This window comes from Schistocerca nitens, unplaced genomic scaffold (assembly GCF_023898315.1).
Source record: "Schistocerca nitens isolate TAMUIC-IGC-003100 unplaced genomic scaffold, iqSchNite1.1 HiC_scaffold_468, whole genome shotgun sequence".
NCBI lineage: Eukaryota > Metazoa > Arthropoda > Insecta > Orthoptera > Acrididae > Schistocerca > Schistocerca nitens.
In genome coordinates, this window is record NW_026046001.1 from 4,652,714 (window position 1) to 4,680,498 (window position 27,785).

A 27,785-nucleotide genomic window follows, 5' to 3' on the forward strand; every position below is an offset into this window, starting at 1 on the left:
GATATCGAAAAGTACCGAAAAGATATCGAAAAGTACCGAAAAGATATGGAAAAGTATCGAAAAGATATCGAAAAGTATCCAAAAGATATCGAAAAGTATCGAAATGATATCGAAAAGTATCGAAAAGATATCGAAATGTATCGATATATCGAATAGTATCGATATATCGAATAGTATCATTATATCGATAAGTATCGATATATCGAAAAGTACCGATATATCGAAAAGTACCGATATATAGATAAGTATCGATATATCGATAAGTATCGATAAGTATCGATATACCGATAAGTATCGATATATCGATAAGTATCGATATATCGATAAGTATCGATATGTCGATAAGTATCGATATATCGATAAGTATCGATATATCGAAAAGTATCGATGTATCGAAAAGTATCGATATATCGTAAAGAATCGATATATCGTAAAGTATCGATATATCGAAAAGTACCGATATATCGAAAAGTACCGAAAAGATATCGAAAAGTATCGAAAAGATATCGAAAAGTACCGAAAAGATATCGAAAAGTACCGAAAAGATATCCAAAAGTACCGAAAAGATATCGAAAAGTACCGAAAAGATATCGAAAAGTACCGAAAAGATATCGAAAAGTACCGAAAAATTTTCGAAAAGTATCGAAAAGATATCGATAAGTATCGAAAAGATATCGATAAGTATTTATATATAATGAAAAGTATCTATATATAATAAAAAGTATCGATATATAATGAAAAGTATCGATATATAATGAAAAGTATCGAAAAGATATCGATAAGTATCGAAAAGATATCGATAAGTATCGAAAAGATATCGAGAAGTATCCAAAAGATATCGATAAGTATCGAAATTTTATAGATAAGTATCGAAAAGATATCGAAAAGTATCGAAAAGATATCGAAAAGTATCGAAAAGACATCGAAAAGTATCGAAAAGATATCGAAAAGATATCGAAAAGTATCGAAAAGATATCGAAAAGTATCGAAAAGATATCGAAAAGTACCGAAAAAATATCGAAAAATATCGATATATCGAAAAGTATCGATATATCGAAAAGTATCGATATATCGATAAGTATCGATATATCGAAAAGTATCGATGTATCGAAAAGTATCGATATATCGATAAGTATCGATACATCGAAAAGTATCGATATATCGATAAGTATCGATATATCGAAAAGTATCGATGTATCGAATAGTATCGATATATCGATAAGTATCGATATATCGAAAAGTATCGATATATCGAAAAATATCGATGTATCGAAAAGTATCGATATATCGATAAGTATCGATCTATCGAAAAGTATCGATATATCGAAAAGTATCGATATATCTAATAGTATCGATATATCAAGAAGTATCGATATATCGAAAAGTATCGATATATCGAAAAGTATCGATATATCGAAAAGAATCGATAAATCGATAAATATCGATATATCGAAAAGTACCGAAAAGATATCGATAAGTACCGAAAAGATATCGATAAGTACCGAAAAGATATCGATAAGTACCGAAAAGATATCTAAAAGTACCGAAAAGATATCTAAAAGTACCGAAAAAATATCGAAAAGTACCGAAAAGATATCGAAAAGTACCGAGAAGATATCGAAAAGTACCGAAAAGATATCGAAAAGTATCGAAAAGATATCGAAAAGTATCGAAAAGATATCGAATAGTATCGATATATATCGAAAAGCATCGATATATATCGAAAAGTATCTATATATAAGGAAAAGTATCGATATATAAGGAAAAGTATCGATATATAATGAAAAGTATCGATATATAATGAAAAGTATCGAATATAATGAAAAGTATCGAAAAGATATCGAAAAGTATCGAAAAGATATCAAAAAGTATCGAAAAGATATCGAAAAGTATCGAAAAGATATCGAAAAGTATCGATATGTCGATAAGTATCGATATATCGATAAGTATCGACATATCGATAAGTATCGATATATCGATAAGTATCGACATATCGATAAGTATCGATATATCGATAAGTATCGATGTATCGAAAAGTATCGATATATCGATAAGTATCGATATATCGAAAAGTATCAATATATCAATATCGATGTATTGAAAAATATCGATATATCGATAAGTATCGATATATCGAAAAGTATCGATATATCGATAAGTATCCATATATCGATAAGTATCGATATATCGAGAAGTATCGAAATATCGAAAAGTATCGATATATCGATAAGTATGGATATATCGAATAGTATCGATATATCGAAAAGTATCGATATATCGATAAGTATCCATATATCGATAAGTATCTATATATCGATATATCGATAAGTATCGATATATCGATAAGTATCGATATATCGATAAGTACCGATATATCGATAAGTATCGATAAGTATCCATATATCGATAAGTATCGATATATCGATAAGTATCGATATATCGATAAGTATCGATATATCGATAAGTATCGATATATCGAAAAGTATCGATCTATCGAAAAGTATCGATATATCGTAAGGTATCGATATATCGAAAAGTACCGATATATCGAAAAGTACCGAAAAGATATCGAAAAGTATCGAAAAGATATCGAAAAGTGCCGAAAAGATATCCAAAAGTACCGAAAAGATATCCAAAAGTACCGAAAAGATATCGAAAAGTACCGAAAAGATATCGAAAAGTACCGAAAAGATATCGAAAAGTACCAAAAGATATCGAAAAGTATCGAAAAGATATCGAAAAGTATCGATATATCGATAAGTATCGATATATCGATAAGTATCGATATATCGAAAAGTATCGATATATCGAAAAGTATCGATATATCGATAAGTATCGATATATCGAAAAGTATCGATATATCGAAAAGTATCGATATATCGATAAGTATCGATATATCGATAAGTATCGTTATATCGATAAGAGTCGATAAGTATCGATATATCGATAAGTATCGATATATCGATAAGTATCGATATATCGATAAGTATCGATATATCGATAAGTGTCGATATATCGATAAGTATCGATATATCGATAAGTATCGATGTATCGATAAGTATCGATATATCGAAAAGTATCGATATATCGAAAAGTATCGATATATCGAAAAGTATCGATATATCGAAAAGTATCGATATATCGAATAGTATCGATTTATCGAAAAGTACCGATATATCGATAAGTACCGATATATCGAAAAGTACCGAAAAGATATCGAAAAGAGTCGAAAAGATATCGAAAAGTATCGAAAAGATATCGAAAAGTATCTATATATAATGAAAAGTATCTATATATAATAAAAAGTATCGATATATAATGAAAAGTATCGATATATAATGAAAAGTATCGAAAAGATATCGATAAGTATCGAAAAGATATCGATAAGTAACAAAAAGATATCGATAAGTATCGAAAAGATATAGATAAGTATCGAAAAGATATCGATAAGTATCGAAAAGATATCGAAAAGTATCGAAAAGTATCGAAAAGTATCGAAAAGATATCGAAAAGATATCGAAAAGTATCGAAAAGATATCGAAAAGTATCTATATATATCGAAAAGTATCTATATATATCGAAAAGTATCTATATATATCGAAAAGTATCTATATATAATGAAAAGTATCGATATATAATTAAAAGTATCGATATATAATGAAAAGTATCGATATATAATGATAAGTATCGATATATAATGATAAGTATCGATATATAAGTACCGAAAAGATATCGAAAAGTACCGAAAAGATATCGAAAAGTACCGAAAAGATATCGAAAAGAACCGGAAAGATATCGAAAAGTACCGAAAAGATATCGAAAAGTACCGAAAAGATATCGAAAAGTACCGAAAAGATATCGAAAAGTACCGAAAAGATTTCGAAAAGTACCGAAAAGTTATCGAAAAGTACCGAAAAGATATCGACAAGTACCGAAAAGATATCGACAAGTACCGAAAAGATATCGACAAGTACCGAAAAGATATCGACAAGTACCGAAAAGATATCGAAAAGTATCGAAAAGATATCGAAAAGTATCGAAAAGATATCGAAAAGTATCGTAAAGATATCGAAAAGTATCGAAAAGATATCGAAAAGTATCGCTGTATCGATAAGTATCGATATATCGATAAGTATCGATATATCGATAAGTATCGATATATCGAAAAGTATCGATATATATTAAAAGTATCGATATATCGATAAGTATCGATATATCGAGAAGTATCGATTTATCGAAAAGTATCGATATATCGAAAAGTATCGTTATATCGAGAAGTATCGATTTATCGAAAAGTATCGATATATAGAAAAGTATCGATATATCGAAAAGTATCGATATATCCGATATATCGATAAGTATCGATATATCGAAAAGTATCGATATATCGAAAAGTATCGATATATCGAAAAGTATCGATATATCGATAAGTATCGATATATCGATAAGTATCGATAAGATATCGAAAAGTACCGATAAGATATCGAAAAGTACCGAAAAGATATCGAAAAGTATCGATATATATCGAATAGTATCGATATATATCGAAAAGTATTGATATATATCGAAAAGTATCTATATATAAGGAAAAGTATCGATATATAAGGAAAACTATCGATATATAATGAAAAGTATCGATATATAATGAAAAGTATCGATATATAATGATAAGTATCGATATATAATGATAAGTATCGATATATAATGATAAGTATCGATATATAATGATAAGTATCGATATATAAAGATAAGTATCGATATATAATAAAATGTATCGATATATAATGAAAAGTATCGAAAAGATATCGAAAAGTATCGAAAAGATATCGAAAAGTATCGAAAAGATCGAAAAGTATCGAAAAGATATCGAAAAGTATCGATATATCGAAAAGTATCGATATATCGAAAAGTATCGATATATCGATAAGTATCGATATATCCGATATATCGATAAGTATCGATACATCGAAAACTATCGATATATCGAAAAGTATTGATATATCGAAAAGTATCGATATACCGAAAAGTATCGATATATCGAAAAGTATCGATATATCGATAAGTATCGATATATCGATAAGTATCGATATATCGCAAAGTATCGATATATCGATAAGTATCGATATATCGCAAAGTATCGATATATCGATAAGTATCGATACATCGATAAGTATCGATATATCGATAAGTATCGATATATCGATAAGTATAGAAAAGGTATCGAAAAGTACCGAAAAGATATCGAAAAGTACCGGAAAGATATCGAAAAGTACCGAAAAGATATCGAAAAGTACCGAAAAGATATCGAAAAGTACCGAAAAGATATCGAAAAGTATCGAAAAGATGGTTATCACATTTAGCATTCAACCGCGATTTTTTATATATATTTTAACAACGCGTTTCGAGAGACAATGCTCTCATCATCAGGTTGTAAAATCTATGTCGCGAAATTAAACGTACTAAAAAGACAAAATACCATCACCAATAGTTGGTGGGTCCATAAAGTAAAAAAGAATTAAAAGTATATTGGACTGTGAGTCCTCGTCTTGTTAAAATATATATAAAAAATCGCGGTTGAATGCTAAATGTGATAACCAGTATAACGACAACTGCTACCTCGACTCCATAATGGATTATATCATATCGAAAAGATATCGAAAAGTATCGAAAAGATATCGAAAAGTATCGAAATGATATCGAAAAGTATCGAAAAGATATCGAAATGTATCGATATATCGAATAGTATCGATATATCGAATAGTATCGTTATATCGATAAGTATCGATATATCGAAAAGTACCGATATATCGAAAAGTACCGATATATCGATAAGTATCGATATATCGATAAGTATCGATAAGTATCGATATACCGATAAGTATCGATATATCGATAAGTATCGATATATCGATAAATATCGATATATCGATAAGTATCGATATGTCAATAAGTATCGATATATCGATAAGTATCGATATATCGAAAAGTATCGATATATCGAAAAGTATCGATATATCGCAAAGAATCGATATATCGTAAAGTATCGATATATCGTAAAGTACCGATATATCGAAAAGTACCGAAAAGATATCGAAAAGTATCGAAAAGATATCGAAAAGTACAGAAAAGATATCGAAAAGTACCGAAAAGATATCCAAAAGTACCGAAAAGATATCGAAAAGTACCGAAAAGATATCGAAAAGTACCGAAAAGATATCGAAAAGTACCGAAAAATTTTCGAAAAGTATCGAAAAGATATCGAAAAGTATCGAAAAGATATCGAAAAGTATCGTAAAGATATCGAAAAGTATCGAAAAGATATCGAAAAGTATCGATGTATCGATAAGTATCGATATATCGATAAGTATCGATATATCGATAAGTATCGATGTATCGAAAAGTATCGATATATCGAAAAGTATCGATATATCCATAAGTATCGATATATCGAGAAGTATCGATTTATCGAAAAGTATCGATATATCGAAAAGTATCGATATATCGAGAAGTATCGATTTATCGAAAAGTATCGATATATAGAAAAGTATCGATTTATCGAAAAGTATCGATATATCCGATATATCGATAAGTATCGATGTATCGAAAACTATCGATATATCGAAAAGTATCGATATATCGAAAAGTATCGATATATCGAAAAGTATCGATATATCGATAAGTATCGATATATCGATAAGTATCGATAAGATATCGAAAAGTACCGAAAAGATATCGAAAAGTACCGAAAAGATATCGAAAAGTATCGATATATATCGAATAGTATCGATATATATCGAAAAGTATTGATATATATCGAAAAGTACCTATATATAAGGAAAAGTATCGATATATAAGGAAAACTATCGATATATAATGAAAAGTATCGATATATAATGAAAAGTATCGATATATAATGATAAGTATGGATATATAATGATAAGTATCGATATATAATGATAAGTATCGATATATAATGATAAGTATCGATATATAATGATAAGTATCGATATATAAAGATAAGTATCGATATATAATAAAATGTATCGATATATAATGAAAAGTATCGAAAAGATATCGAAAAGTATCGAAAAGATATCGAAAAGTATCGAAAAGATATCGAAAAGTATCATAAAGATCGAAAAGTATCGAAAAGATATCGAAAAGTATCGATATATCGAAAAGTATCGATATATCGATAAGTATCGATATATCGATAAGTATCGATATATCCGACATATCGATAAGTATCGATATATCGAAAACTATCGATATATCGAAAAGTATTGATATATCGAAAAGTATCGATATACCGAAAAGTATCGATATATCGAAAAGTATCGATATATCGATAAGTATCGATATATCGATAAGTATCGATATATCGCAAAGTATCGATATATCGATAAGTATCGATACATCGATAAGTATCGATATATCGATAAGTATCGATATATCGATAAGTATAGAAAAGGTATCGAAAAGTACCGAAAAGATATCGAAAAGTACCGGAAAGATATCGAAAAGTACCGAAAAGATATCGAAAAGTACCGAAAAGATATCGAAAAGTACCGAAAAGATATCGAAAAGTATCGAAAAGATATCGAAAAGTATCGAAAAGATATCGAAAAGTATCGAAATGATATCGAAAAGTATCGAAAAGATATCGAAATGTATCGATATATCGAATAGTATCGATATATCGAATAGTATCATTATATCGATAAGTATCGATATATCGAAAAGTACCGATATATCGAAAAGTACCGATATATAGATAAGTATCGATATATCGATAAGTATCGATAAGTATCGATATACCGATAAGTATCGATATATCGATAAGTATCGATATATCGATAAGTATCGATATATCGATAAGAATCGATATGTCGATAAGTATCGATATATCGATAAGTATCGATATATCGAAAAGTATCGATATATCGAAAAGTATCGATATATCGTAAAGAATCGATATATCGTAAAGTATCGATATATCGAAAAGTACCGATATATCGAAAAGTACCGAAAAGATATCGAAAAGTATCGAAAAGATATCGAAAAGTACCGAAAAGATATCGAAAAGTACCGAAAAGATATCCAAAAGTACCGAAAAGATATCGAAAAGTACCGAAAAGATATCGAAAAGTACCGAAAAGATATCGAAAAGTACCGAAAAATTTTCGAAAAGTATCGAAAAGATATCGATAAGTATCGAAAAGATATCGATAAGTATTTATATATAATGAAAAGTATCTATATATAATAAAAAGTATCGATATATAATGAAAAGTATCGATATATAATGAAAAGTATCGAAAAGATATCGATAAGTATCGAAAAGATATCGATAAGTATCGAAAAGATATCGACAAGTATCGAAAAGATATCGATAAGTATCGAAATTTTATAGATAAGTATCGAAAAGATATCGAAAAGTATCGAAAAGATATCGATAAGTATCGAAAAGACATCGAAAAGTATCGAAAAGATATCGAAAAGATATCGAAAAGTATCGAAAAGATATCGAAAAGTATCGAAAAGATATCGAAAAGTACCGAAAAAATATCGAAAAGTATCGATATATCGAAAAGTATCGATATATCGAAAAGTATCGATATATCGATAAGTATCGATATATCGAAAAGTATCGATGTATCGAAAAGTATCGATAGATCGATAAGTATCGATACATCGAAAAGTATCGATATATCGATAAGTATCGATATATCGAAAAGTATCGATGTATCGAATAGTATCGATATATCGATAAGTATCGATATATCGAAAAGTATCGATATATCGAAAAGTATCGATGTATCGAAAAGTATCGATATATCGATAAGTATCGATATATCGAAAAGTGTCGATATATCGAAAAGTATCGATATATCTAATAGTATCGATATATCAAGAAGTATCGATATATCGAAAAGTATCGATATATCGAAAAGTATCGATATATCGAAAAGAATCGATATATCGATAAATATCGATATATCGAAAAGTACCGAAAAGATATCGATAAGTACCGAAAAGATATCGATAAGTACCGAAAAGATATCGATAAGTACCGAAAAGATATCTAAAAGTACCGAAAAGATATCTAAAAGTACCGAAAAAATATCGAAAAGTACCGAAAAGATATCGAAAAGTACCGAGAAGATATCGAAAAGTACCGAAAAGATATCGAAAAGTATCGAAAAGATATCGAAAAGTATCGAAAAGATATCGAATAGTATCGATATATATCGAAAAGCATCGATATATATCGAAAAGTATCTATATATAAGGAAAAGTATCGATATATAAGGAAAAGTATCGATATATAAGGAAAAGTATCGATATATAATGAAAAGTATCGATATATAATGAAAAGTATCGAATATAATGAAAAGTATCGAAAAGATATCGAAAAGTATCGAAAAGATATCAAAAAGTATCGAAAAGATATCGAAAAGTATCGAAAAGATATCGAAAAGTATCGATATATCGATAAGTATCGATATATCGATAAGTATCGACATATCGATAAGTATCGATATATCGATAAGTATCGACATATCGATAAGTATCGATATATCGATAAGTATCGATGTATCGAAAAGTATCGATATATCGATAAGTATCGATATATCGAAAAGTATCAATATATCAATATCGATGTATCGAAAAATATCGATATATCGATAAGTATCGATATATCGAAAAGTATCGATATATCGATAAGTATCCATATATCGATAAGTATCGATATATCGAGAAGTATCGAAATATCGATAAGTATCGATATATCGATAAGTATCGATGTATCGAAAAGTATCGATATATCGATAAGTATCGATATATCGAAAAGTATCAATATATCAATATCGATGTATCGAAAAATATCGATATATCGATAAGTATCGATATATCGATAAGTATGGATATATCGAATAGTATCGATATATCGGAAAGTATCGATATATCGATAAGTATCCATATATCGATAAGTATCTATATATCGATATATCGATAAGTATCGATATATCGATAAGTATCGATATATCGATAAGTACCGATATATCGATAAGTATCGATAAGTATCGATATATCGATAAGTATCGATATATCGATAAGTATCCATATATCGATAAGTATCTATATATCGATATATCGATAAGTATCGATATATCGATAAGTATCGATACATCGATAAGTACCGATATATCGATAAGTATCGATAAGTATCGATATATCGATAAGTATCGATATATCGATAAGTATCGATATATCGATAAGTATCGATATATCGATAAGTATCGATATATCGAAAAGTATCGATATATCGAAAAGTATCGATCTATCGAAAAGTATCGATATATCGAAAAGTATCGATATATCGATAAGTATCGATATATCGATAAGTATCGATATATCGATAAGTATCGATATATCGATAAGTATCGATATATCGCAAAGTATCGATATATCGATAAGTATCGATATATCGATAAGTATCGATATATCGATAAGTATCGATATATCGAAAAGTATCGATATATCGATAAGTATCGATATATCGATAAGTATCGATATATCGAAAAGTATCGTTATATCTATAAGTATCGAAAAGATATCGAAAAGTATCGAAAAGATCGAAAAGTATCGAAAAGATATCGCAATGTATCGATATATCGAAAAGTATCGATATATCGAAAAGTATCGAAAAGATATCGAAAAGTATCGATATATCGAAAAGTATCAATATGTCGAAAAGTATCGATATATCGATAAGTATCGATATATCGATAAGTATCGATATATCGAAAAGTATCGATATGCCGAAAAGTATCGATATATCGATAAGTATCGATATATCGATAAGTATCGATATATCGATAAGTATCGATATATCGATAAGTATCGATATATCGAAAAGTATCGATATATCGATAAGTATCGATATATCGCTAAGTATCGATATATCGAGAAGTATCGAAATATCGAAAAGTATCGATATATCGATAAGTATGGATATATCGAATAGTATCGATATATCGAAAAGTATCGATATATCGATAAGTATCCATATATCGATAAGTATCTATGTATCGATATATCGATAAGTATCGATATATCGATAAGTATCGATATATCGAAAAGTATCGATATATCGATAAGTATCGATATATCGATAAGTATCGATATATCGAAAAGTATCGATATATCGAGAAGTATCGATATATCGATAAGTATCGATATATCGATAAGTATCGATATATCGAAAAGTATCGTTATATCGATAAGTATCGAAAAGATATCGAAAAGTATCGAAAAGATCGAAAAGTGTCGAAAAGATATCGCAAAGTATCGATATATCGATAAGTATCGATATATCGAAAAGTATCGATATATCGATAAGTATCGATATATCCGATATATCGATAAGTATCGATATATCGAAATGTTCCGGTAAATCGATAAGTATCGATATATCGATAAGTATCGATATATCGAAAAGTATCGATATAACGAAAAGTTTCGATATATCGAAAAGTGTCGATATATCGAAAAGTATCGATTTATCGAAAAGTATCGATATATCGAAATGTATCGATATATCGAAAAGAATCGATATATCGAAAAGTATCGAAATATCGAAAAGTATCGATATATCGATAAGTATCGATAAGATATCGAAAAGTACCGAAAAGATATCGAAAAGTACCGAAAAGATATCGAAACGTATCGAATAGTATCGATATTTATCGAAAAGTATCGATATATATCGAAAAGTATCTATATATAAGGAAAAGTATCGATATATAATGAAAAGTATCGATATATAATGAAAAGTATCGATATATAATGATAAGTATGGATATATAATGATAAGTATCGATATATAATGATAAGTATCGATATATAATAATAGGTATCGATATATAATGATAAGTATCGATATATAATGAAAGGTATCGATATATAATAAAAAGTATCGATATATAATGAAAGGTATCGATATATAATAAAAAGTATCGATATATAATGAAAAGTATCGAAAAGATATCGAAAAGTATCGAAAAGATATCGAAAAGTATCGAAAAGATATCGAAAAGTATCGAAAAGTATCGAAAAGATATCGAAAAGTATCGAAAAGATCGAAGAAAAGATATCGAAAAGTATCGTTATATCGATAAGTATCGATATATCGAAAAGTATCGATATATCGATAAGTATTGATATATCCGATATATCGATAAGTATCGATATATCGAAAAGTATCGATAAATCTATAAGTATCGATAAATCGATAAGTATCGATATAACGAAAAGTATCGATATATCGAAAAGTATCGATATATCGAAAAGTATCGATATATCTAAAAGTATCGATACATCGAAATGTATCGATATATCGAAAAGTATCGATATATCGACAAGTATCGATAAGATATCGAAAAGTATCGATATATCGAAAAGTATCGATATATCGAAAAGTATCGATATATCGATAAGTACCGATATATCGAAAAGTATCGAAAAGATATCGATAAGTACCGAAAAGATATCGATAAGTACCGAAAAGATATCGAAAAGTATCGATATATATCGAAAAGTATCTATATATAAGGAAAAGTATCGATATATAAGCAAAAGTATCGATATATAATGAAAAGTATCGATATATAATGAAAAGTATCGATATATAATGAAAAGTATCGATATATAATGAAAACTATCGATATATAATGAAAAGTATCGAAAAGATATCGAAAAGTATCGAAAAGATATCGAAAAGTATCGAAAAGATATCGAAAAGTATCGATATATCGAAAAGTATCGATATATCGATAAGTATCGATATATCGAAAAGTATCGATATATCGAAAAGTATCGATATATCGAAAAGTATCGATATATCGATAAGTATCGATATATCGATAAGTATCGATATATCGATAAGTATCGATATATCGATAAGTATCGACATATCGAAAAGTGTCGATATATCGAAAAGTATCGATATATCGAAAAGTATCGATATATCGTAAAGTATCGATATATCGAAAAGTACCGATATATCGAAAAGTACCGAAAAGATATCGAAAAGTACCGAAAAGATATCGAAAAGTACCGAAAAGATATCCAAAAGTACCGAAAAGATATCGAAAAGTACCGAAAAGGTATCGAAAAGTACCGAAAATATATCGAAAAGTATCGAAAAGATATCGAAAAGTATCGAAAAGATATCGAAAAGTATCGAAAAGATATCGAAAAGTATCGAAAAGATATCGAAAAGTATCTATATATAATGAAAAGTATCTATATATAATAAAAAGTATCGATATATAATGAAAAGTATCGATATATAATGAAAAGTATCGAAAAGATATCGATAAGTATCGAAAAGATATCGATAAGTATCGAAAAGGTATCGATAAGTATCGAAAAGATATCGAAAAGTATCGAAAAGATATCGAAAAGTATCGAAAAGACATCGAAAAGTATCGAAAAGATATCGAAAAGATATCGAAAAGTATCGAAAAGATATCGAAAAGTATCGAAAAGATATCGAAAAGTATCTATATATATCGAAAAGTATCTATATATATCGAAAAGTATCTATATATATCGAAAAGTATCTATATATAATGAAAAGTATCGATATATAATTAAAAGTATCGATATATAATGAAAAGTATCGATATATAATGATAAGTATCGATATATAATGATAAGTATCGATATATAAGTACCGAAAAGATATCGAAAAGTACCGAAAAGATATCGAAAAGTACCGAAAAGATATCGAAAAGTATCGAAAAGATATCGAAAAGTATCGAAAAGATATCGAAAAGTATCAATATATCGATAAGTATCGAAAAGATATCGAAAAGTATCGATATATCGATAAGTATCGATATATCGAAAAGTATCGATATATCGAAAAGTATCGATATAACGAAAAGTATCGATATATCGAAAAGTATCGATATATCGAAAAGTATCGATATATCGATAAGTATCGATATATCGATAAGTATCGATACATCGATAAGTATCGATATATCGATAAGTATCGATTTATCGATAAGTATCGATATATCGATAAGTATCGATATATCGAAAAATATCGATATATCGTAAAGTATCGATATATCGAAAAGTATCGATATATCGATAAGTATCGATATATCGATAAGTATCGATATATCGAAAAGTATCGATATATCGATAAGTATCGATATATCGATAAGTATCGATATATCGATAAGTACCGAAAAGATATCGAAAAGTACCGAAAAGATATCGAAAAGTACCGAAAAGATATCGAAAAGTACCGAAAAGATATCGAAAAGTACCGAAAAGATATCAAAAAGTACCGAAAAGATATCGAAAAGTACCGAAAAGATATCGAAAAGTACCGAAAAGATTTCGAAAAGTACCGAAAAGATATCGAAAAGTACCGAAAAGATATCGAAAAGTACCGAAAATATATCGAAAAGTACCGAAAAGATATCGAAAAGTACCGAAAAGATATCGAAAAGTACCGAAAAGATATCGAAAAGTACCGAAAAGATATCGAAAAGTACCGAAAAGATATCGACAAGTACCGAAAAGATATCGAAAAGTACCGAAAAGATATCGAAAAGTATCGAAAAGATATCGAAAAGTATCGTTAAGATATCGAAAAGTATCGTAAAGATATCGAAAAGTATCGAAAAGATATCGAAAAGTATCAATGTATCGATAAGTATCGATATATCGATAAGTATCGATATATCGAAAAGTATCGATATATCGATAAGTATCGATATATCGAAAAGTATCGATATATCGAAAAGTATCGATATATCGAAAAGTATCGATATATCGATAAGGATCGATATATCGAAAAGTATCGATATATCGATAAGTATCCATATATCAATAAGTATCGATATATCGAAATATCGATTTATATATATATATATATATATCGATATATCGATAAGTATAAGTATATATCGATAAGTATCGATATATCGATAAGTATCGATATATCGAAAAGTATCGATATATCGATAAGTATCGATATATCGATAAGTATCGATATATCGATAAGTATCGATATATCGATAAGTATCGATATATCGATAAGTATCGATATATGGAGAAGTATCGATATAACGAGAAGTATCGATATATCGAAAAGTATCAATATATCGAAAAGTATTGATATATCGATAAGTATCGATGTATCGAAAAGTATCCATATATCGAAAAGTATCAATATATCGAAAAGTATCGATATATCGAAAAGTATCGATATATCGATAAGTATCGATATATCGAGAGGTATCGATATATCGAAAAGTATCGATATATCGAAAAGTATCGATATATCGAATAGTATCGGTATATCGAAAAGTATCGATATATCGAAAAGTACCGATATATCGATAAGTACCGATATATCGAAAAGTACCGAAAAGATATCGAAAAGTATCGAAAAGATATCGAAAAGTAGCGATATAATATCGAAAAGTATCGAAAAGATATCGAAAAGTATCGAAAAGATATCGAAAAGTATCGAAAAGATATCGAAAAGTGTCTATATATAATGAAAAGTATCTATATATAATAAAAAGTATCGATATATAATGAAAAGTATCGATATATAATGTGAAAAGTATCGAAAAGATATCGATAAGTATCGAAAAGATATCGATAAGTATCGAAAAGATATCGATAAGTATCGAAAAGATATAGATAAGTTTCGAAAAGATATCGAAAAGTATCGAAAAGACATCGAAAAGTATCGAAAAGTTATCGAAAAGTATCGAAAAGATATCGAAAAGTATCGAAAAGATATCGAAAAGTATCGAAAAGATATCGAAAAGTATCGAAAAGATATCGAAAAGTATCGAACAGATATCGAAAAGTATCGAAAAGATATCGAAAAGTATCTATATATATCGAAAAGTATCTATATATATCGAAAAGTATCTATATATATCGAAAAGTATCTATATATATCGAAAAGTATCTATATATAATGAAAAGTATCGATATATAATTAAAAGTATCGATATATAATGATAAGTATCGATATATAATGATAAGTATCGATATATAAGTACCGAAAAGATATCGAAAAGTACCGAAAAGATATCGAAAAGTACCGAAAAGATATCGAAAAGTATCGAAAAGATATCGAAAAGTATCGAAAAGATATCAAAAAGTATCGATATATCGATAAGTAATGAAAAGATATCGAAAAGTATCGATATATCGATAAGTATCGATATATCGAAAAGTAACGATATATCGAAAAGTATCGATATAACGAAAAGTATCGATATATCGAAAAGTATCGATATATCGAAAAGTATCGATATAACGAAAAGTATCGATATATCGAAAAGTATCGATATATCGATAAGTATCGATATAACGAAAAGTATCGATATATCGAAAAGTATCGATATATAGATAAGTATCGATATATCGAAAAGTATCGATATATCTATAAGTATCGATATATCGATAAGTATCGATATATCGATAAGTATCGATATATCGATAAGTATCGATATATCGATAAGTATCGATATATCGATAAGTATCGATATATCGATAAGTATCGATATATCGATTAGTATCGATATATCGATAAGTATCGATATATCGATAAGTATCGATATATCGCAAAGTATCGATATATCGATAAGTATCGATATATCGGTAAGTACAGAAAAGATATCGAAAAGTACCGAAAAGATATCGATAAGTACCGGAATGATATCGAAAAGTACCGAAAAGATATCGAAAAGTACCGAAAAGATATCGAAAAGTACCGAAAAGATATCGAAAAGTACCGAAAAGATATCGAAAAGTACCGAAAAGATATCGAAAAATACCGAAAAGATTTCGAAAAGTACCGAAAAGATATCGAAAGGTACCGAAAAGATATCGAAAAGTACCGAAAAGATATCGAAAATTACCGTAAAGATATCGAAAAGTACCGAAAAGATATCGAAAAGTACCGAAAAGATATCGAAAATACCAAAAAGATATCGACAAGTACCGAAAAGATATCGACAAGTACCGAAAAGATATCGACAAGTACCGAGAAGATATCGAAAAGTACCGAAAAGATATCGAAAAGTATCGAAAAGATATCGAAAAGTATTGAAAAGATATCGAAAAGTATCGCAAAGATATCGAAAAGTATCGAAAAGATATCGAAAAGTATCGATATATCGATAAGTATCGATATATCGAAAAGTATCGAAAAGATATCGAAAAGTATCGATATATCGAAAAGTATCAATATGTCGAAAAGTATCGATATATCGATAAGTATCGATATATCGATAAGTATCGATATATCGAAAAGTATCGATATGCCGAAAAGTATCGATATATCGATAAGTATCGATATATCGATAAGTATCGATATATCGATAAGTATCGATATATCGATAAGTATCGATATATCGAAAAGTATCGATATATCGATAAGTATCGATATATCGATAAGTATCGATATATCGAGAAGTATCGAAATATCGAAAAGTATCGATATATCGATAAGTATGGATATATCGAATAGTATCGATATATCGAAAAGTATCGATATATCGATAAGTATCCATAAATCGATAAGTATCTATATATCGATATATCGATAAGTATCGATATATCGATAAGTATCGATATATCGATAAGTACCGATATATCGATAAGTACCGATATATCGATAAGTATCGATAAGTATCGATATATCGATAAGTATCGATGTATCGAAAAGTATCGATATATCGAAAAGTATCGATGTATCGAAAAGTATCGATATATCGAAAAGTATCGATATATCGAAAAGTATCGATATATCGAAAAGTATCGATATATCGAAAAGTACCGATATATCGATAAGTACCGATATATCGAAAAGTACCGAAAAGATATCGAAAAGTATCGAAAAGATATCGAAAAGTATCGAAAAGATATCGAAAAGTAGCGATATAATATCGAAAAGTATCGAAAAGATATCGAAAAGTATCGAAAAGATATCGAAAAGTATCGAAAAGATATCGAAAAGTGTCTATATATAATGAAAAGTATCTATATATAATAAAAAGTATCGATATATAATGAAAAGTATCGATATATAATGTGAAAAGTATCGAAAAGATATCGATAAGATTCGAAAAGATATCGATAAGTATCGAAAAGATATCGATAAGTATCGAAAAGATATCGATAAGTATCGAAAAGATATAGATAAGTTTCAAAAAGATATCGAAAAGTATCGAAAAGACATCGAAAAGTATCGAAAAGTTATCGAAAAGTATCGAAAAGATATCGAAAAGTATCGAAAAGTTATCGAAAAGTATCGAAAAGATATCGAAAAGTATCGAAAAGATATCGAAAAGTATCGAAAAGATATCGAAAAGTATCTATATATATCGAAAAGTATCTATATATATCGAAAAGTATCTATATATATCGAAAAGTATCTATATATAATGAAAAGTATCGATATATAATTAAAAGTATCGATATATAATGAAAAGTATCGATATATAATGATAAGTATCGATATATAATGATAAGTATCGATATATAAGTACCGAAAAGATATCGAAAAGTACCGAAAAGATATCGAAAAGTACCGAAAAGATATCGAAAAGTATCGAAAAGATATCGAAAAGTATCGAAAATATATCGAAAAGTATCGAAAAGATATCAAAAAGTATCGAAAAGATATCGAAAAGTATCGAAAAGATATCGAAAAGTATCGATATATCGAAAAGTATCGATATATCGATAAGTATCGATATATCGAAAAGTATCGATATATCGAAAAGTATCGATATATCGAAAAGTATCGATATATCGAAAAGTATCGATATATCGATAAGTATCGATATATCGATAAGTATCGATATATCGATAAGTATCGACATATCGAAAAGTGTCGATATATCGAAAAGTATCGATATATCGAAAAGTATCGATATATCGTAAAGTATCGATATATCGAAAAGTACCGATATATCGAAAAGTACCGAAAAGATATCGAAAAGTACCGAAAAGATATCGAAAAGTACCGAAAAGATATCCAAAAGTACCGAAAAGATATCGAAAAGTACCGAAAAGGTATCGAAAAGTACCGAAAATATATCGAAAAGTATCGAAAAGATATCGAAAAGTATCGAAAAGATATCGAAAAGTATCGAAAAGATATCGAAAAGTATCGAAAAGATATCGAAAAGTATCTATATATAATGAAAAGTATCTATATATAATAAAAAGTATCGATATATAATGAAAAGTATCGATATATAATGAAAAGTATCGAAAAGATATCGATAAGTATCGAAAAGATATCGATAAGTATCGAAAAGATATCGATAAGTATCGAAAAGATATCGATAAGTATCGAAAAGATATAGATAAGTATCGAAAAGGTATCGATAAGTATCGAAAAGATATCGAAAAGTATCGAAAAGATATCGAAAAGTATCGAAAAGACATCGAAAAGTATCGAAAAGATATCGAAAAGATATCGAAAAGTATCGAAAAGATATCGAAAAGTATCGAAAAGATATCGAAAAGTATCTATATATATCGAAAAGTATCTATATATATCGAAAAGTATCTATATATATCGAAAAGTATCTATATATAATGAAAAGTATCGATATATAATTAAAAGTATCGATATATAATGAAAAGTATCGATATATAATGATAAGTATCAATATATAATGATAAGTATCGATATATAAGTACCGAAAAGATATCGAAAAGTACCGAAAAGATATCGAAAAGTACCGAAAAGATATCGAAAAGTATCGAAAAGATATCGAAAAGTATCGAAAAGATATCGAAAAGTATCAATATATCGATAAGTATCGAAAAGATATCGAAAAGTATCGATATATCGATAAGTATCGATATATCGAAAAGTATCGATATATCGAAAAGTATCGATATAACGAAAAGTATCGATATAACGAAAAGTATCGATATATCGAAAAGTATCGATATATCGATAAGTATCGATACATCGATAAGTATCGATACATCGATAAGTATCGATATATCGATAAGTATCGATTTATCGATAAGTATCGATATATCGATAAGTATCGATATATCGAAAAATATCGATATATCGTAAAGTATCGAAATATCGAAAAGTATCGATATATCGATAAGTATCGATATATCGATAAGTATCGATATATCGAAGAGTATCGATATATCGATAAGTATCGATATATCGATAAGTATCGATATATCGATAAGTACCGAAAAGATATCGAAAAGTACCGAAAAGATATCGAAAAGTACCGAAAAGATATCGAAAAGTACCGAAAAGATATTGAAAAGTACCGAAAAGATATCAAAAAGTACCGAAAAGATATCGAAAAGTACCGAAAGGATATCGAAAAGTACCGAAAAGATTTCGAAAAGTACCGAAAAGATATCGAAAAGTACCGAAAAGATATCGAAAAGTACCGAAAATATATCGAAAAGTACCGAAAATATATCGAAAAGTACCGAAAAGATATCGAAAAGTACCGAAAAGATATCGAAAAGTACCGAAAAGATATCGAAAAGTACCGAAAAGATATCGACAAGTACCGAAAAGATATCGAAAAGTACCGAAAAGATATCGAAAAGTATCGAAAAGATATCGAAAAGTATCGTTAAGATATCGAAAAGTATCGTAAAGATATCGAAAAGTATCGAAAAGATATCGAAAAGTATCAATGTATCGATAAGTATCGATATATCGATAAGTATCGATGTATCGAAAAGTATCGATATATCGATAAGTATCGATATATCGAAAAGTATCGATATATCGAAAAGAATCGATATATCGAAAAGTATCGATATATCGATAAGGATCGATATATCGAAAAGTATCGATATATCGATAAGTATCCATATATCAATTAGTATCGATATATCGAAATATCGATTTATATATATATATATCGATATATCGATAAGTATAAGTATATATCGATAAGTATCGATATATCGATAAGTATCGATATATCGAAAAGTATCGATATATCGATAAGTATCGATATATCGATAAGTATCGATATATCGATAAGTATCGATATATCGATAAGTATCGATATATCGATAAGTATCGATATATCGATAAGTATCGAAATATGGAGAAGTATCGATATAACGAGAAGTATCGATATATCGAAAAGTATCAATATATCGAAAAGTATTGATATATCGATAAGTATCGATGTATCGAAAAGTATCCATATATCGAAAAGTATCATTATATCGAAAAGTATCGATATATCGAAAAGTATCGATATATCGATAAGTATCGATATATCGAGAGGTATCGATATATCGAAAAGTATCGATATATCGAAAAGTATCGATATAACGAATAGTATCGGTATATCGAAAAGTATCGATATATCGAAAAGTACCGATATATCGATAAGTACCGATATATCGAAAAGTACCGAAAAGATATCGAAAAGTATCGAAAAGATATCGAAAAGTAGCGATATAATATCGAAAAGTATCGAAAAGATATCGAAAAGTATCGAAAAGATATCGAAAAGTATCGAAAAGGTATCGAAAAGTGTCTATATATAATGAAAAGTATCTATATATAGTAAAAAGTATCGATATATAATGAAAAGTATCGATATATAATGTGAAAAGTATCGAAAAGATATCGATAAGTATCGAAAAGATATCGATAAGTATCGAAAAGATATCGATAAATATCGAAAAGATATAGATAAGTTTCGAAAAGATATCGAAAAGTATCGAAAAGACATCGAAAAGTATCGAAAAGTTATCGAAAAGTATCGAAAAGATATCGAAAAGTATCGAAAAGTTATCGAAAAGTATCGAAAAGATATCGAAAAGTATCGAAAAGATATCGAAAAGTATCGAAAAGATATCGAAAAGTATCGAAAAGATATCGAAAAGTATCTATATATATCGAAAAGTATCTATATATATCGAAAAGTATCTATATATATCGAAAAGTATCTATATATATCGAAAAGTATCTATATATAATGAAAAGTATCGATATATAATTAAAAGTATCGATATATAATGAAAAGTATCGATATATAATGATAAGTATCGATATATAATGATAAGTATCGATATATAAGTACCGAAAAGATATCGAAAAGTACCGAAAAGATATCGAAAAGTACCGAAAAGATATCGAAAAGTATCGAAAAGATATCGAAAAGTATCGAAAAGATATCAAAAAGTATCGATATATCGATAAGTATCGAAAAGATATCGAAAAGTATCGATATATCGATAAGTATCGATATATCGAAAAGTAACGATATATCGAAAAGTATCGATATAACGAAAAGTATCGATATATCGAAAAGTATCGATATATCGATAAGTATCGATATAACGAAAAGTATCGATATATCGAAAAGTATCGATATATCGATAAGTATCGATATATCGAAAAGTATCGATATATCTATAAGTATCGATATATCTATAAGTATCGATATATCGATAATTATCGATATATCGATAAGTATCGATATATCGATAAGTATCGATATATCATAAGTATCGATATATCGATAAGTATCGATATATCGATAAGTATCGATATATCGATAAGTATCGATATATCGATTAGTATCGATATATCGATAAGTTTCGATATATCGATAAGTATCGATATATCGCAAAGTATCGATATATCGATAAGTATCGATATATCGGTAAGTACAGAAAAGATATCGAAAAGTACCGAAAAGATATCGATAAGTACCGGAATGATATCGAAAAGTACCGAAAAGATATCGAAAAGTACCGAAAAGATATCGAAAAGTACCGAAAAGATATCGAAAAGTACCGAAAAGATATCGAAAAGTACCGAAAAGATATCGAAAAGTACCGAAAAGATTTCGAAAAGTACCGAAAAGATATCGAAAAGTACCGAAAAGATATCGAAAAGTACCGAAAAGATATCGAAAATTACCGTAAAGATATCGAAAAGTACCGAAAAGATATCGAAAAGTACCGAAAAGATATCGAAAAGTACCAAAAAGATATCGACAAGTACCGAAAAGATATCGACAAGTACCGAAAAGATATCGACAAGTACCGAGAAGATATCGAAAAGTACCGAAAAGATATCGAAAAGTATCGAAAAGATATCGAAAAGTATTGAAAAGATATCGAAAAGTATCGCAAAGATATCGAAAAGTATCGAAAAGATAACGAAAAGTATCGATATATCGAAAAGTATCAATATGTCGAAAAGTATCGATATATCGATAAGTATCGATATATCGATAAGTATCGATATATCGAAAAGTATCGATATGCCGAAAAGTATCGATATATCGATAAGTATCGATATATCGATAAGTATCGATATATCGATAAGTATCGATATATCGATAAGTATCGATATATCGAAAAGTATCGATATATCGATAAGTATCGATATATCGATAAGTATCGAAATATCGAAAAGTATCGATATATCGATAAGTATGGATATATCGAATAGTATCGATATATCGAAAAGTATCGATATATCGATAAGTATCCATATATCGATAAGTATCTATATATCGATATATCGATAAGTATCGATATATCGATAAGTATCGATATATCGATAAGTACCGATATATCGATAAGTATCGATAAGTATCGATATATCGATAAGTATCGATGTATCGAAAAGTATCGATATATCGAAAAGTATCGATGTATCGAAAAGTATCGATATATCGAAAAGTATCGATATATCGAAAAGTATCGATATATCGAAAAGTATCGATATATCGAAAAGTACCGATATATCGATAAGTACCGATATATCGAAAAGTACCGAAAAGATATCGAAAAGTATCGAAAAGATATCGAAAAGTATCGAAAAGATATCGAAAAGTATCGAAAAGATATCGAAAAGTATCGAAAAGATATCGAAAAGTATCGAAAAGATATCGAAAAGTGTCTATATATAATGAAAAGTATCTATATATAATAAAAAGTATCGATATATAATGAAAAGTATCGATATATAATGTGAAAAGTATCGAAAAGATATCGATAAGATTCGAAAAGATATCGATAAGTATCGAAAAGATATCGATAAGTATCGAAAAGATATCGATAAGTATCGAAAAGATATAGATAAGTTTCAAAAAGATATCGAAAAGTATCGAAAAGACATCGAAAAGTATCGAAAAGTTATCGAAAAGTATCGAAAAGATATCGAAAAGTATCGAAAAGTTATCGAAAAGTATCGAAAAGATATCGAAAAGTATCGAAAAGATATCGAAAAGTACCGAAAAGATATCGAAAAGTATCGAAAAGATATCGAAAAGTATCGAAAAGATATCGAAAAGTAGCGATATAATATCGAAAAGTATCGAAAAGATATCGAAAAGTATCGAAAAGATATCGAAAAGTATCGAAAAGATATCGAAAAGTGTCTATATATAATGAAAAGTATCTATATATAATAAAAAGTATCGATATATAATGAAAAGTATCGATATATAATGTGAAAAGTATCGAAAAGATATAGATAAGTTTCAAAAAGATATCGAAAAGTTATCGAAAAGTATCGAAAAGATATCGAAAAGTATCGAAAAGTTATCGAAAAGTATCGAAAAGATATCGAAAAGTATCGAAAAGATATCGAAAAGATATCGAAAAGTATCGAAAAGATCGAAGAAAAGATATCGATAAGTATCGATGTATCGATTAGTATCGATATATCGATAAGTATCGATATATCGAGAAGTATCGATATATCGAAAAGTATCGATATATCGAAAAGTATCGATATAACGAAAAAAATCGATATATCGAAAAGTATCGATATATCGAAAAGAATCGATATATCGATAAGTATCGATAAGATATCGAAAAGTATCGATATATCGAAAAGTATCGATATATCGATAAGTATCGATATATCGATACGTATCGAAAAGATATCGATAAGTACCGAAAAGATATCGATAAGTACCGAAAAGATATCGAAAAGTACCGAAAAGATATCGAAAAGTATCGAAAAGATATCAAAAAGTATCGAAAAGATATCGAAAAGTATCGAAAAGATATCGAAAAGTATCGAAATGATATCGAAAAGTATCGAAAAGATATCGAAAAGTATCGATATATCGAAAAGTATCGATATATCGATAAGTATCGATATATCGATAAGTATCGATATATCGAAAAGTACCGATATATCGAAAAGTACCGATATATCGATAAGTACCGATATATCGATAAGTATCGATAAGTATCGATATATCGATAAGTATCGATATATCGATAAGTATCGATATATCGATAAGTATCGATATATCGAAAAGTATCGATATATCGTAAAGTATCGATATATCGAAAAGTACCGATATATCGAAAAGTACCGAAAAGATATCGAAAAGTATCGAAAAGATATCGAAAAGTGCCGAAAAGATATCCAAAAGTACCGAAAAGAGATCGAAAAGTACCGAAAAGATATCGAAAAGTATCGAAAAGACATCGAAAAGTATCGAAAAGATATCGAAAAGATATCGAAAAGTATCGAAAAGATATCGAAAAGTATCTATATATATCGAAAAGTATCTATATATATCGAAAAGTATCTATATATAATGAAAAGTATCGATATATAATTAAAAGTATCGATATATAATGAAAAGTATCGATATATAATGATAAGTATCGATATATAATGATAAGTATCGATATATAAGTACCGAAAAGATATCGAAAAGTACCGAAAAGATATCGAAAAGTACCGAAAAGATATCGAAAAGAACCGGAAAGATATAGAAAAGTACCGAAAAGATATCGAAAAGTACCGAAAAGATATCGAAAAGTACCGAAAAGATATCGAAAAGTACCGAAAAGATTTCGAAAAGTACCGAAAAGATTTCGAAAAGTACCGAAAAGATATCGAAAAGTACCGAAAAGTTATCGAAAAGTACCGAAAAGATATCGAAAAGTATCATAAAGATCGAAAAGTATCGAAAAGATATCGAAAAGTATCGATATATCGAAAAGTATCGATATATCGAAAAGTATCGATATATCGATAAGTATCGATATATCCGATATATCGATAAGTATCGATATATCGAAAACTATCGATATATCGAAAAGTATTGATATATCGAAAAGTATCGATATACCGAAAAGTATCGATATATCGAAAAGTATCGATATATCGATAAGTATCGATATATCGATAAGTATCGATATATCGCAAAGTATCGATATATCGATAAGTATCGATACATCGATAAGTATCGATATATCGATAAGTATCGATATATCGATAAGTATAGAAAAGGTATCGAAAAGTACCGAAATGATATCGAAAAGTACCGGAAAGATATCGAAAAGTACCGAAAAGATATCGAAAAGTACCGAAAAGATATCGAAAAGTACCGAAAAGATATCGAAAAGTATCGAAAAGATGGTTATCACATTTAGCATTCAACCGCGATTTTTTATATATATTTTAACAACGCGTTTCGAGAGACAATGCTCTCATCATCAGGTTGTAAAATCTATGTCGCGAAATTAAACGTACTAAAAAGACAAAATACCATCACCAATAGTTGGTGGGTCCATAAAGTAAAAAAGAATTAAAAGTATATTGGACTGTGGGTCCTCGTCTTGTTAAAATATATATAAAAAATCGCGGTTGAATGCTAAATGTGATAACCAGTATAACGACAACTGCTACCTTGACTCCATAATGGATTATATCATATCGAAAAGATATCGAAAAGATATCGAAAAGTATCGAAATGATATCGAAAAGTATCGAAAAGATATCGAAATGTATCGATATATCGAATAGTATCGATATATCGAATAGTATCATTATATCGATAAGTATCGATATATCGAAAAGTACCGATATATCGAAAAGTACCGATATATCGATAAGTATCGATATATCGATAAGTATCGATAAGTATCGATATACCGATAAGTATCGATATATCGATAAGTATCGATATATCGATAAGTATCGATATATCGATAAGTATCGATATGTCGATAAGTATCGATATATCGATAAGTATCGATATATCGAAAAGTATCGATATATCGAAAAGTATCGATATATCGTAAAGAATCGATATATCGTAAAGTATCGATATATCGAAAAGTACCGATAATCGAAAAGTACCAAAAAGATATCGAAAAGTACCGAAAAGATATCCAAAAGTACCGAAAAGATATCTAAAAGTACCGAAAAGATATCGAAAAGTACCGAAAAGATATCGAAAAGTACCGAAAAATTTTCGAAAAGTATCGAAAAGATATCGAAAAGTATCGAAAAGATATCGAAAAGTATCGTAAAGATATCGAAAAGTATCGAAAAGATATCGAAAAGTATCGATGTATCGATAAGTATCGATATATCGATAAGTATCGATATATCGATAAGTATCGATATATCGAAAAGTATCGATATATCGAAAAGTATCGATATACCCATAAGTATCGATATATCGAGAAGTATCGATTTATCGAAAAGTATCGATATATCGAAAAGTATCGATATATCGAGAAGTATCGATTTATCGAAAAGTATCGATATATAGAAAAGTATCGATATATCGAAAAGTATCGATATATCCGATATATCGATAAGTATCGATGTATCGAAAACTATCGACATATCGAAAAGTATCGATATATCGAAAAGTATCGATATATCGAAAAGTATTGATATATCGATAAGTATCGAT

General features: G+C 28.3%; 4 protein-coding genes across 4 annotated transcripts; all 4 read left to right on the forward strand.

Moving 5' to 3' along the window:
- Positions 1–387: 387 nt before the first annotated feature.
- On the forward strand, positions 388–5,360 carry LOC126232270 (repetitive organellar protein-like). The gene is made up of 10 exons (XM_049942558.1): positions 388–399; positions 455–701; positions 743–1,042; positions 1,763–1,928; positions 2,587–2,701; positions 3,150–3,285; positions 3,399–3,644; positions 3,706–4,075; positions 4,793–4,927; positions 5,213–5,360. Exons 1-10 carry the CDS (start codon positions 388–390, stop codon positions 5,358–5,360), a joined length of 1,875 nt encoding a protein of 624 aa, XP_049798515.1.
- Positions 5,361–5,628: 268 nt separating this feature from the next.
- Positions 5,629–14,672, forward strand: LOC126232271 (repetitive organellar protein-like). Its single transcript, XM_049942559.1, has 11 exons — positions 5,629–5,682; positions 6,024–6,307; positions 7,472–7,628; positions 7,970–8,252; positions 8,294–8,593; positions 9,334–9,535; positions 12,042–12,221; positions 12,487–12,644; positions 13,110–13,307; positions 13,349–13,587; positions 14,286–14,672. Exons 1-11 carry the CDS (start codon positions 5,629–5,631, stop codon positions 14,670–14,672), a joined length of 2,442 nt encoding a protein of 813 aa, XP_049798516.1.
- A 467-nt stretch (positions 14,673–15,139) lies between these two features.
- On the forward strand, positions 15,140–20,700 carry LOC126232272 (golgin subfamily A member 6-like protein 7). The gene is made up of 10 exons (XM_049942560.1): positions 15,140–15,201; positions 15,419–15,558; positions 15,673–15,954; positions 16,096–16,231; positions 16,727–17,259; positions 18,169–18,450; positions 18,592–18,772; positions 19,075–19,252; positions 19,334–19,615; positions 20,314–20,700. Exons 1-10 carry the CDS (start codon positions 15,140–15,142, stop codon positions 20,698–20,700), a joined length of 2,463 nt encoding a protein of 820 aa, XP_049798517.1.
- A 479-nt stretch (positions 20,701–21,179) lies between these two features.
- Positions 21,180–26,511, forward strand: LOC126232274 (structural maintenance of chromosomes protein 2-like). Its single transcript, XM_049942561.1, has 12 exons — positions 21,180–21,241; positions 21,423–21,609; positions 21,703–21,994; positions 22,156–22,312; positions 22,768–23,202; positions 23,889–23,982; positions 24,087–24,400; positions 24,599–24,714; positions 24,996–25,191; positions 25,468–25,694; positions 25,756–26,039; positions 26,341–26,511. The coding sequence occupies exons 1-12, from the start codon at positions 21,180–21,182 to the stop codon at positions 26,509–26,511; spliced, it is 2,535 nt and encodes an 844-aa protein (XP_049798518.1).
- Positions 26,512–27,785: the final 1,274 nt, after the last annotated feature.

Excerpts from the sequence above, each read along its gene's own strand:
- LOC126232270 (XM_049942558.1), top strand. Across the intron at positions 702-742 it reads GTATTTATATATAATGAAAA|TATCGATATATAATGAAAAG; the intron begins GTATCTATATAT and ends TATAATGAAAAG. Across the intron at positions 4,928-5,212 it reads AAGTATCGATATATCGATAA|AAAAGGTATCGAAAAGTACC; the intron begins GTATCGATATAT and ends CGATAAGTATAG.
- LOC126232271 (XM_049942559.1), top strand. The coding sequence starts at position 5,629 with ATGGATTATATCATATCGAAAAGATATCGAAAAGTATCGAAAAGATAT. Across the intron at positions 7,629-7,969 it reads TATCGAAAAGATATCGAAAA|AATCGATATATCGTAAAGTA; the intron begins GTATCGAAATGA and ends TATATCGTAAAG. Across the intron at positions 9,536-12,041 it reads AAGTATCGACATATCGATAA|TATCGAAAAGATATCGAAAA; the intron begins GTATCGATATAT and ends TATAATGAAAAG.
- LOC126232272 (XM_049942560.1), top strand. The coding sequence starts at position 15,140 with ATGGAGAAGTATCGATATAACGAGAAGTATCGATATATCGAAAAGTAT. Across the intron at positions 16,232-16,726 it reads AAGTATCGATATATCGATAA|AAAAGATATCGAAAAGTACC; the intron begins GTAATGAAAAGA and ends CGGTAAGTACAG. Across the intron at positions 18,451-18,591 it reads GTATCTATATATATCGAAAA|TATCGATATATAAGTACCGA; the intron begins GTATCTATATAT and ends TATAATGATAAG.
- LOC126232274 (XM_049942561.1), top strand. The coding sequence starts at position 21,180 with ATGGAGAAGTATCGATATAACGAGAAGTATCGATATATCGAAAAGTAT. Across the intron at positions 21,610-21,702 it reads TATCGAAAAGTATCGAAAAG|TATCGAAAAGATATCGATAA; the intron begins GTATCGAAAAGT and ends TAATGTGAAAAG. Across the intron at positions 21,995-22,155 it reads GTATCTATATATATCGAAAA|TATCGATATATAAGTACCGA; the intron begins GTATCTATATAT and ends TATAATGATAAG.